General features: G+C 39.6%; 3 protein-coding genes across 3 annotated transcripts; 1 reads left to right on the top strand and 2 right to left on the bottom strand. All coding sequences in view use genetic code 12, as the record gives it.

Moving 5' to 3' along the window:
- Positions 1-2,543: 2,543 nt before the first annotated feature.
- WSC1 (Wsc1p) lies at positions 2,544-3,614 on the bottom strand (the record flags this gene model as incomplete). The annotated part of the gene is made up of 1 exon (XM_064918156.1): positions 2,544-3,614. One exon carries the CDS (start codon positions 3,612-3,614, stop codon positions 2,544-2,546), a length of 1,071 nt encoding a protein of 356 aa, XP_064777588.1.
- Positions 3,615-6,850: 3,236 nt separating this feature from the next.
- Positions 6,851-9,656, bottom strand: RJT20DRAFT_124779 (DEAH-box RNA-dependent ATPase). The gene has a single exon (XM_064916333.1). The coding sequence runs from the start codon at positions 9,557-9,559 to the stop codon at positions 6,878-6,880; it is 2,682 nt and encodes an 893-aa protein (XP_064777589.1). The 5' UTR covers positions 9,560-9,656; the 3' UTR covers positions 6,851-6,877.
- A 55-nt stretch (positions 9,657-9,711) lies between these two features.
- On the top strand, positions 9,712-11,413 carry URK1 (uridine kinase). Its single transcript, XM_064916334.1, has one exon. The coding sequence runs from the start codon at positions 9,851-9,853 to the stop codon at positions 11,378-11,380; it is 1,530 nt and encodes a 509-aa protein (XP_064777590.1). The 5' UTR covers positions 9,712-9,850; the 3' UTR covers positions 11,381-11,413.
- Positions 11,414-12,292: the final 879 nt, after the last annotated feature.

Genomic DNA, 12,292 nt, shown 5'->3' on the forward strand with positions numbered 1-12,292 from the left:
ATGGCACTCAAAATGTCTATTGGACTTGACAAGTAACGGGAATGGAAGAAACACTACTCACTATCACGGAAGCGCAGTGGATCGGGTTCAGAATCGGAATTGAATGGCAGTAACGGATGGTGTGGACTTTCTCGGGGATTGATGGAAGTCTTTCTGCAAGTACTGTGGCTATTGCGATACCTTGTACTATGGACGAGGTGTAACAATGATATAGAAAATGAACGATACCTACAACGAAGGTTTAATTGGTTCCTTAAATTTTCTGGTGTGATTCTCCCTAATGAGACAGCGAGAGATTGTGAGAGAAAGGGTGAGACGCACTGGGACGGTGAGAGATTTTGAGAGTGAGGACGGAGACAGGGAGGAAAAATTGAGTGAGATTTGGGTGAGAATTGAGTGAGAATGGAGTGAGAATAAATGAGTTACGGAGTGAGAGATTTTTAGAGAGAGAGAGTGAGAGTAGAGAAAAAATGGGGAGAGTGCGGGATAGATGGGGGAAAAAAAAAAAGAATGCAGCGTGTGGGCCGGTTTCAGCTTATTGGCGGTGGAAAGTCCGGGAGCGAGAGAGACAGGGAAGAAAATGGAATAGGGAAAAGGGAAAAGGAAACAGTACACGCAAGGGAAAAAGTTAAAGGAAGGAAAGAGAAGGAATGATGGAGGGAGGGAAGGAAGGAAGAGTGAGAGGCAATGAGAACGGCACAGGGAGACAATGGAAGAAAGTTAAACGTTAGTGGTAGTAATAGTAGTAGTAGTAGTGTCAGTGTAGTAGCAGTTTTATATATATAATAGCAGCACTAAGGTAATAAATAGGCTGTGAAGTGAACATTGAAAATCGCATCGAACAATTGATTTTATAGGAAGACCCACTACAAAGAGGATGATACTTGTATGATAGCAAAGGATATCATGCACTAGCAGTTGTTGTCGTATGTAACACCTACGTGAATCACAAGTGCATAATATAGTAATGCCATATAATATGACTAGGGCGGGCAAGTTATGGTTTGGACCGGTGTCGGTGAAAGATTGTACTACGAGGTTTTATTGAGGTTATGATAATTGTGGAGTGAGAGTCTAACGAGGCTGAAAAATTGGGTTCTCTAATGAGAAAAAGAGTAGCTAGAAGTAATGGATAGTGAGAAATTCAAAAGATGAGACCCAGAAGTCGGGCTTTTATGTAGCGAGGACATAAGCATTGACCACACAGCAACAAAATATAGAGGATAGAATAAAATCCACTAAAGACACGGCAACAAAAAGACCCGGTAAATTAATTGTAGAAATGCAACGGAATCATAACTTATTATTACGGATGTTCCAAATGGAATAGCATATAACCGTATTATCTCCCTTGGAATTGCACCATTTAATGGGTCCTCTCGCCAGTTCACTTCCGGGGAACATTTCACGGAATCCTCAAAAGCTTCCCCACTGAAAAAGGCTGCGAAAAAAGTACTTGGACCTACAGCTAGAGACGTATAGAGAGATAGTGAAGTTCAATTACGTCAAGTTACATGGAACCACAGAGGATGAATGTGTAGTTCTATATAATATACAATGAAATGCGATGGAAATGGAAAAATGCTTGAAAATAGAGAGTTTTTAAAACAACAGGTGAAATACGAAACCATACACAGAAAATCGTAATGAATGCCCTTCGATTAAACCCAGAATTGCCCGTCACTGGAGAAGACAAGGACTTGTTTGGTTCATCAGCAGAAAAGGCATTCGCTCGTATGCGTGAAAGGGGAGTCATTTCAGAAAGCCTATATGAAGCTGAGAAAGAGTCGTTTGTCATACGTTATATCATCCACCAGAAGATTTTGCGCTGGAAAGAGAAGCAACGGATGATGCTTCTAAATAGGAAGACTACGCAATTAGAAGTAATCGATTTAATTGAGTAATTGGTTCCATCGATAAAGAGGTTATTAACAAGATCTCATATTTGCTGGAAGATCTTCCTTGCACCTTTCGTAAATTCTGCAAGGGAAGAAGCGTCGATTCAGCAAACTCTGTGCATCCTAAAAAACACTCCGTATTTTCATTAAAGTGACTTTTAAAGCATTATGTAAAACTCTATGTTGCTAGAACACAGCTCTTCAATAGTCTAAAACTCTACATAGCAATTCAACCGTTTCATTTATTGATCGTGAAAAATACACTTAGAACAAACACTCTAGGTGGTAAAGAAATAGAACCGTAACTATAAATAAAAATAAACATAAATAGAAAAAGCGAACCAAAGCTTAAAAAGAAATGAAATGAAGGTGATGAATCCAGATACCTGCAATAACGAGTCAACTAGTAAATTAGACCGTTCCACAGGCTTTCAGTATGAGGGGCGTGATATGATAACGTGAGATGGGATGCTTGACTGATTCAGTCTAATGCCCGAAAGGCATTTAAAACAACAGCAATTTGATTATTTGACCATTTAACTTATTAAGATTAGTTGAGTAGTCAAATAGATAGTATGTCTATGATTTTTGTGTTTCATTGCATTTTACATGAAATTAAATATGCTTTTTAACCACAGAACACTCTCAGTCCGAATCTGGATTGGCCACCTGCAAAATCTTTCGAGTATAATCAGCTTCGTCAGCCAATGAACCTTCTGATAACCGGCTTCTGCCCATCATCACAGGATTCATACGAGGGTCGACAAGCGACGGTTGCTTTCCTACGACATCATCATTTGGATGGACAAATGGATTCGACATAGGCATATCCAAGGGTGAAGGCTTTGTTCTTCTAGATCCCTTGGAAGTTCCCTTTCTTGAGCCCAAACCCATGCCAAGTCCAGCTCCGTTCTTATCGTAGAAGGCTTCTTCATCATCCTCTTCTTCTTCGCCATAGCACTTGCGTCTAATGACGAAGAATGCGATGACAGCGATAAGAATAGCACCGCCGACACCACCGACTACTCCACCAACAATAGGTCCTACATTGGTTGATTTCTTATTATCGTTTTTCGAGTCACTTCCGTTGTCTTTGTCTGGAGAGCTGCCAGTTTCTGACGGCTGTGAACTGACAGTTACAGTTATGTAGACTTCTCTACCTCCATCCATCGAAGTTTGAGTGACGACTTTGTGTGTTGTACTGGTACCATCGTCATCTGTGGAGGTTGGGGCATCAGTTGTGTTAGGACCGGATGTCGTAGACGTGGAACTGGAAGTTGTGGAAGAAGATGACGTCGTCGATGAAGAAGACGTTGTTTGCAGTGTCGAGAAGGTCAGCTTGGAAGTAGACGATGTGCTTTGGGGTGAGTTTGAGCTTGCGGCGGAAGCAACTCCATTTCCCTTGAAAACGCTGTAAGCGTTAAGTCCACCACACATGACCTGACCGAAACCAGCACACACGACGTTACAGCTGGAGGAAGAGATCAGGTTGGAAGAAGGAAGGGAGTCCAAGCAGAAACAGTTGTTACCGTTCTTGATCGCGACGTACGGGGAGTTTGGACAACTCTCGGCACATGAAGACGACGTCTGGTACATTTCAGTTCCTGGGTTTGAGGATGAGGAAATAGATGAAAAGCATCCAAGTGAGTCGTCGGCCACGACGACGCTAAGGAGGGAAAGGTAGAACGCCGTTGATGTTATTATTGAGGGTCTCATGATGATTTGGCTGGGTACTATGAGACAATATGGGTATTTGGGTTATATGATATGGGTAACAGGGGGTGTTTTGTTGTAGTAGGTATGGGTAGAATTTTAACAGGATCTTGGTGTAATAAGACAGCTGGATGTCAAAGCTAATGTCGAAACAAGCAGTAATATTACGTAGCAAGACAGTAGGATTCAACTAATGAATGGAATCAAGTGGTATTAACGTGTCAACGAGGGAATTCAAATGGATTAGACCAAACGAACGTACGAGACCTTGTCTTCAGGTTTATGGTATAGCTAGATCAGTAGCTAGATAATGAATGTTGCGTTAGGATGACCTGGGCGGCGTCTAAAAACGAAGACAGACGTGAATGGTGAAACAGAATGAATGAAGACTGATAGAAACTGACACGACGACTAGTTTTCTGGGTAATAGTAACGGACTTGTTTACTCGGTTCCACTGGGTATAACGAAACGACTTGGAAGGATGTGCTTTTGTGGGTCACTTGTACGACACAGCAAACCGTTTCTTTCAACAGGCTTTCAGGCTTTCAACAGGCTTTCAGGCTTTCAATAGGCTTTCAGGCTTTTCAACAGGCTTTCAACAGGCTTTCAGGCTTTCAACAGGCTTTCAGGCTTTTCAACAGGCTTTCTAAAGGAAGAAAGGAGAGAAGTGAAAGGAAGCGAAACGAAAAGAGCAGAAAAGAAACAGCCGGTAACTTGAAAAAGCTCACTTGACAAAACAAGAAACCAAAAGTAACCAGAATTAACGAAAGTAACCAAAAGTGAGAGTTACCAAAAGGAACAGAAGAATCAGAAGAATCAGAAGAAATTAATGCTAACAAATTTTGTAACAGATGCTAAGAAAGCTAACCAAAAAAAAAAAATGGCTAACAAACCTCTGACAAGCGTAACAATAAAACTCACTCACAGTTGAGACTAATTTAGACAAATTTTTAGTAGGAAGCAAATAAATATAGAACTATGGCAGTGGCAGTAGTTAAGAGCTAACAATAACAGTTTTAGTATTATTATTATTGTATTTCTTATTTTTATTTTTATTAATATTTTGTGATAATATAAATAGTAGTAGTAGTAGTGGTAGTAGTAGTCAGTCACAGTAACAGTAACAGTAATAGTTAATACTAACAGTTAATACTAACAGTTAATACTAACAGTTAACACTAATACTTAACTCTAACGGTGACAACACCAATAACAGTAACAATAATAATATCCCACCTGTAGTCTACTGGAAGGGCTAAGAATAACAAAAATAAAAATTCCAAGGTTAAACGCCCTAGTAAATAGAAGCCAGAAACCTGCAAACACCACCTAATAAACGACTTGGCCTCGAAACAAAAGGTGCTAATCCCTTAATTAGGATGTGGATGCTACCAAAACGGACTCGGGGTTTTGAGTGTTTTTTTAGTGTTTTAGCGGGCAGTTGGTTTGGGATGTCGTTAATTTCATTTTTCCGGTATATGCGTGTGACAGAGGGACGAAAAAAATTTTTTTTGTATGGCGGCTGCAGGAAGGAGTAGGAGGAAGGGGTGGTGTCAAATTAGATTAAAATAAGCGATTGTCGTGTAGCAGGGAGGAACAGGAGGTTTTTGCGGTGCGAATGGAATGTAGGGGGGGAAGGGGGACTGGGAGTGAGTGGAGGTCGGTTAGAGTAAGAAGTGCTAAAAATGGAAAAAGGGTATGTGAGAAGGTGAAGAAATGGATTTCTACGCTAAACCTACTCCCACTCCTAAACAAGCCCTTGACCCTGACTACTCTGCTGCTCACACCACTAGCTAGCTACCTACCTACCTATCTACCAAACCAACTGAAATGTCGTGCCAGCAGTTCCTCCCTTCGACTGCCTCTCCTGCTACACCGTGTATTGTGAGGTGCTGTGTTGTGTTATGTTGTACATGCGTGGATCTGGCCGCCGCTGCAAAACGCGACACGACAAATAATATTTGCTTTCTTTTGTTTTGCTGTTTACCTCTCCTTTCACCGCTAATATACACTCAATGCGCACATGGCGACATGTCAAGAGAAGGTCTACCGAAACATGGGCTCCTGGGGTAGTGGTCTAGATTCCCAACCGTAACACGCGAGATTTCAGAGGGTCCTCACCAGGATAATTTCATCGGCAGCATGATGTTGCACAGTATTTCTGTGATGGGGTGGAACAATAACTTGGAAGGGGAGCCCTCCGCATGACATCACACAGTTGCACCAGTTTAGACAGTCTAAACGCAACCGTGGCTAATAGTCATGATACAACAATACAAGCCAACGGCTGGTCTAGTAGTCTTTGTATGCTCCGCACAGTCCAGGGTGTCGATGTACCTCGAGTTTGTTAATTTGTTGTTATTTTGTGTGCACTGAGACGCCTCGTAACCAAATCGTTAACTTTGGAGGTAGTGAGCCAGAGATATACTGATAACGGTGTTAGAAAAGATAATGACCGATATGCCAATGGCCTGAGTTGAAACAGACTATCGCAATCTGCAATGACTTTAAACTTTGAACTGGTAGTAGATCCTCGATGTGGTAGTTGCAAAACTATCTTGGCGGTCTAGAAGCAATATAAGTAAAAAACTGCAAAATTTAATAATGTACACGGGGCAATGTCATATCATAGATCATTGTATTGTAGTACGAGTCGAAGCTTGGCTATTTGGCTTCGCGTATTGCAATCAAAGGCACTTCAGGCACGGGACTTCATTATGAAACCTCGAAAGGTGTTAATTTGCAATCTTACTTAGTTAATGGACAATAACACCCTGCGTGTTTGAAATGAGCTCACCGTACCTTTGTTTCAGGTTTCAGCATACTATTCTAATGCAATTGACAGCAGCCTCTCTAGTCGTCATTGGCTGATATTGGAGGCTTATCCAAGTGTTCATGCTATTGCTTTTTGCGCGTCCTCTACTTCTTTTGACGATTACTGTCGTTGTGTAGTCTTTTGCCTTATTAGGAAATTGGTGCAACCTCTTACCAAAATTAATGAAGAAGGTCAAGTAGAGAACTTGTGTACTCCCTTGTTGCTAACAAGAAAGTTCTAATTATAGCATTGGTTTTTAGAGACCGTTTTGTCTGGGCAATAGGGAGCTTTTGGGATTACTTGTTGGATCTAATGAAAGCAATTTTCCTATATTCATCGAAAGAACCTAAAATTTTTGACAAAACTGCTAAAATTACTAATTTATTAAAGTTACAAAATTATAAGAATATTTAAAAATTTGATATTTGTAGCTGTCTTTATAACTATTGATCATTTCTTAACTTTATTTGTAGCCAGCTCTAGATCTTTAATGCTATAATAATGTGATCCGAATTCCTTCACCAACTTTTCGTCAACAACCATAACATTTCTCATAAACTCCTTGCTAGTTAACACTAATTCATGGTACAAAATCATGCGAGGAGGAGGTTTAACCGGGTATAGCGAGGATGATGGATGTATAAAACAGGCATAATTTTGCTTTAATTTTCTATAGGAGTCTCCCATTCTGGATAGCCTAACGATGTTCGGAAAGAAACCTGAAACAATGGACTTTTGAATCATCAATGGCGGTACTTCTTTGCTTGTTTTATCAATTTCAGATTCTACTCCAACTCTTTTGCTCAACCTAGCCAACTGCTCTCTCACATTCTTCGCTCTTTTTAGGGTTTTATATTGTATGAAGTTATCTTCACACCAGAGGTTCGAATAATCTGTAGCTTCCCAGTCTTGCCAAACTTTCAACAATGAAAAATGGTCTCCCAATTCATGGTTAAATGTTTCACGCTTTTTATCTGCCTGTTCACGCTTATCCTTTGGTCTATAGAATAAGGTGCCCGATTCACCTAACATAGCAATAATAGTCAAGATTTCTTCACTGCAGCCGTATTTTGAACTTGTCAATATGCATTTGGAAAACATAGGGTCAAGGGGAAACTCGTTCATCTTACGACCAAGCTTCGTTAATTGCCCCTTCGAATTCAATGCACCCAATGCATACAACAACTCTAATGCTTTAATAATGGTATCATTGCTTGGTGGATCCATAAAGTCAAAATTGATAAGATCATTGATTCCCAAGGACAACAAGAGCAAAATCACTGATATTAGATTAACCCTAAGAATTTCAGGAACTGGGTTCAACTCCAATTCATTATAAAATGACCACTTAGTATACAATCGAAAGCATTTACCTGGACCTATTCTTCCTGCTCTACCGGCACGTTGATCTGCCGAAGCTCTAGAACATGGTACTACAACTAAACTTTCCATGCCTGTGAGTGGGTTATACACATTTTGCTTCACGTATCCTGGATCAATGACATACGCAATGCCATCAATTGTGATAGATGTTTCGGCAATATTAGTTGCTAATACAACCTTTCTGCTATTTGGTGGAGTGGGCTCAAATATTTTACTTTGTAATTCTTGTGGTAAGTTGGCATAGATCGAACATATATGGAGTGGTTGAATCAGTGAGCCCAATTTTGCTACTGCTTCATTTAGACTACCTTCCATTGTTTCTATTTCTTCTTGACCGGTCAAGAAAACAAGTATATCACCTGGTAAGGGTTGAGTCAAATGAATTTGAAAGATAGTTGTGATAGCAGCCTGGATGTAGTTGGCTTCAGGGTTTTTGGTATAATGAATATTCACTGGGAATCTTCTTCCCGGTATGTTAAGAATCGGTGCTTTGTCAAAAAATTCGGAGAATTTCGTAGCATTTATAGTAGCTGATGCAATGATTAATTTCAAATCTGGTCTTGCACGAACAATATCTTTGAGGAGACTTAGAAGAACTTCTGTGGATAATGTACGCTCATGGGCTTCGTCGATCATTAACGCCCCGTAGTGAGAGAGCTCCGGGTCATTCAAGAATTCACGAAGTAGCATACCATCGGTAAGGTACTTAATTATCGTCTTATCACTTGACTTGTCTTCAAATCTGATGGTATATCCCACTTCTTGACCCAACTTCAGATCCATTTCTTGGGCTACACGGGTTGCAACTGAAGTAGCTGCCACACGACGAGGTTGTGTACAGCCAATCATCTTTTTCCCACCTTCTGAATAGCCTGCTTCGTGGAGATACTGTGGCAATTGTGTTGTCTTTCCTGAACCGGTCTCACCAACCACGATCAACACTGGATTCTCCTTTACAGCTTCAAGAAACTGTTCCCGGAACTTGAAAACAGGCAATGACTTTCTTACATCGTCAATAGATGTCCTTTCTGCAGCACTAACTTTGCTAGAAGTGGTAGTTTCTGGATCCTTGTCTCCAGTCAATTGATCGCCCAGATCAAAAGTGACATATTGTGATTCGTCAAACACAAATTCATTCTTTTCTTGCCCTGGCAAGTTTATCTTATCAGTGTTTACGCTTGATATCTGCTTGGCTCTATTAAACTGTTCCTGTTCCCATTGCTCTCCAGCGTATTGACCTGGTTTGCTTTTCCCATTTGTAGACTCCTTCTGCTCTTGCTTGTAATGATTTTGATGAAGAAGATCATATTTTGTCTTCTTGTTGGTATTAGAAACTTCCGGTAAGGAATATAATGGGATATCCACTTCATATTGTTGTAAAGCTCCTTGAATGGTTTTGAAGATCTCTGTTTTCTTATGGTAATCTTGTAGTTCTTTGTCGGAGAGATTAGACAAATTATTCTCGTATTCATTCAATGTTTGTTTCAATTCCTCTAGTTTAGTTAATTGTCGTTGTTTCAAGTACAGTTTTCTTGACTTGTCTCTAAGATTATCCATCAGGGGTACATTCTGTCGTATTTTCTCCTTGTTTTCCGCTTCTTTTGGCCTTTCTTGTTGTAAAGTACTTCCATTTTCTTCAGAAGTTTCTTGAGTTTCTACATCTCCAATTTGCAGTTCTACGTTTTCATCTTCCGATTCACTGAATCTTCTCCTTCTTTTCCCGCGTCCAGTCTGAACGTTCTCCAGCATCTTCAAACTATTCTCCTTATCGAATTCTTTCTTATATAAACCAATGCTATAAAAGAATCATAAATGATAAATCATTTTTAATTTTATTTTCATTTGCAATCCCATTTATCAAAATATTTATTGTCTGCATTTTTAGGTTTCTGATTTTTTTGTTTGTGCGTTTTTGAATCTAATTTTTTTTGATTTTTCAATTTGATTTTTTGATCATCACGGCACCCTAGGAAAGGATACGGGAGGTAATTGTTACTTGTTAGCCATTGGGGCACGGGAAAAAGGATACAAACAGCTAGCATGAGTACAGTGAAATCGCCAAAACCACGTCGTTTTAGCAGAATTGCTCCGGACAACGACGACTCGGCATCGTTCTTTACGTCATCGGAACATTTACCTAACGAATCTGCTATTGAGAGTTCCGCTTCATCCATTCATCTTGATGTAGAGACGCCAAAATCCTCGTATATTCCACCATGGACCGAGCCTTACATCATTGGAGTTGCTGGAAACTCTGGTTCCGGTAAAACTTCCATTTCCCAGAAGATAATCCAGGAGTTGAACCAGCCGTGGACCATCTTGCTTTCATTCGATAACTTCTACAACCCATTAAATGAGGAAGAAAGAAAGCAAGCCTTCAATAACAATTTTGATTTCGACACACCGGAATCATTGGACTTGGATCTTTTGGTAGAAACCGTGAAATCTTTGAAATCCGGAGAGAAGACGCAGATTCCAGTTTACTCGTTCCAGCATCATAACAGAACTAGCAAGTCCACCACGATCTACGGTGCCAATGTTATCATTATTGAAGGTATTTATGCATTGTATGACCAAAGACTTTTAGATCTAATGGATTTGAAGATATATGTAGATACCGATTTGGACATTTGTTTGTCCAGAAGACTTACAAGAGATATCTTATACAGAGGAAGAGATTTGGCAGGAGCCATCAAACAATGGGAGACGTTTGTTAAGCCAAACGCCGTGAAATATGTCAATCCGACGATGAACAATGCAGATTTAGTCATTCCTAGAGGTTTGGACAACCTGATTGCCATTAACTTGATGATAAAACATATCCAAAAACAGCTTGCTTTGAAGAGTTCCCAACATTTGAAGTACTTGAAGGAATTGGGTGTCAATATTGATTTTGATATTGCAAAGTTTAACATTAAAATCTTGCCTACAAATAACCAAACAAGAGGAATCAATTCGATCCTTTTTGATGTAAGCACAGAAAGATCGGATTTCATTTTTTACTTTAATCGTATCAGTGTCCTTATTATCGAAACTGCATTGGAGTTCATCACAAATTACAAACCCGTCCGTATAAACCATAATTACGATGGATTGCGGTTAATGGATGAGATTATGGCAGTAAACATCATCCGTTCAGGAGATTGTTTCATGTCATCGATAAAAAAGACATTCCCTGAGATAAGCATCGGAAAACTCTTGATTCAGAGTGATTCCAGAACTGGAGAACCACAATTACATTTTGATTCTTTATCCAGTGAAATGGCTAGAGGAAAGAAAATCCTTTTGTTTGATTCACAGATCATCAGTGGAGCTGCTTCTATCATGGCAATTCAAGTCCTCATAGATCACAAGGTGGCTGAAAGTGACATCATCTTGTGTAGTTACTTATCTACGGAGATAGGGTTACGTCGTATTGTGAACGTTTTCCCTAAGGTTAACGTTGTGGTTGGAAAAATGTCGAGTATCGAGATCGGAGAGGGCAAATGGTACAACGAAGAGAATTTTAAAGATAGTGACTGGCATTTTAGAAACAGATTTATAGATAGTTTGTATTTTGGCACTGATTGATGGTAATGTATGTATTAACAAGGGACTTTTATACAATGATTTAAGTACCAGATAGTAGGTTTTTTTTTCATATGCTTAGTAAGTACACCGTAGGAATTAGACTAAGAAGGACCATGGGAAGTGAACCATATAGTTTATTGCACTTTTTATCTATTCCCAATTGAATAGTAAAGCATTCGTTATTCACTACTGTTATTCACTAAGGTTACGAGATCGAGCGCTACCATACAAGACTACTCATCCCATCTCTGTCCATGGTAGCGCCAAATGGCTGCGAAATACAAATGGCGCGCAAATAAAACGAATGACGCTTGCAAGCCTCTTGTAGATGTTATTATACTCATGATAGTATATGTGAGCCAGTAAGTCCATGGGGCTTAGTAGACGACAAGACTTGTGCACGATGCATGTAGTGCAACAAGAATAGGGCAAGTATTAGGGTATTTTCTATTCTTGCTTTTATGTAAAAGAAATATCTGGGCATCGGTTATTGATCACTCTTGGTGGACCGAGAATAAAGGATGTAGTCATGTGAGATCATAAATGATATTTGGAACTCCGAGGAATAGGAGGGGATTGAGATGACTGATGACTGAAATAACAAACTTGTGTATAGGATCCATCAAAAAAGAATAGCGTTATAACGAAGAAGAAATTTCTGTTGACAAAATATATGGTCATATAATAAGCTAACCGAAGTAAATATGTTTTCGCTCATTTTTTGTTATCTTGGCATAATATACGGTGACCTTTGTTTAAACTTCCAACAAGAGAGCCTTTCGCTTTTAGGGCCCTCTACAGAGGGATCAACATAATCTTGACATTGTACATTTATTTGCACCCAGTTATCGCAGGGCAATAACGTGTTCTATAACTACAATGATTCTTATGCAAAGATCAAACCAAGAGAGA

The sequence above is a fragment of the Scheffersomyces xylosifermentans genome (genome assembly GCF_036884685.1).
Source record: "Scheffersomyces xylosifermentans strain CBS 12540 chromosome Unknown RJT20scaffold_1, whole genome shotgun sequence".
In the NCBI taxonomy this organism is placed as follows: Eukaryota; Fungi; Ascomycota; class Pichiomycetes; order Serinales; family Debaryomycetaceae; genus Scheffersomyces; species Scheffersomyces xylosifermentans.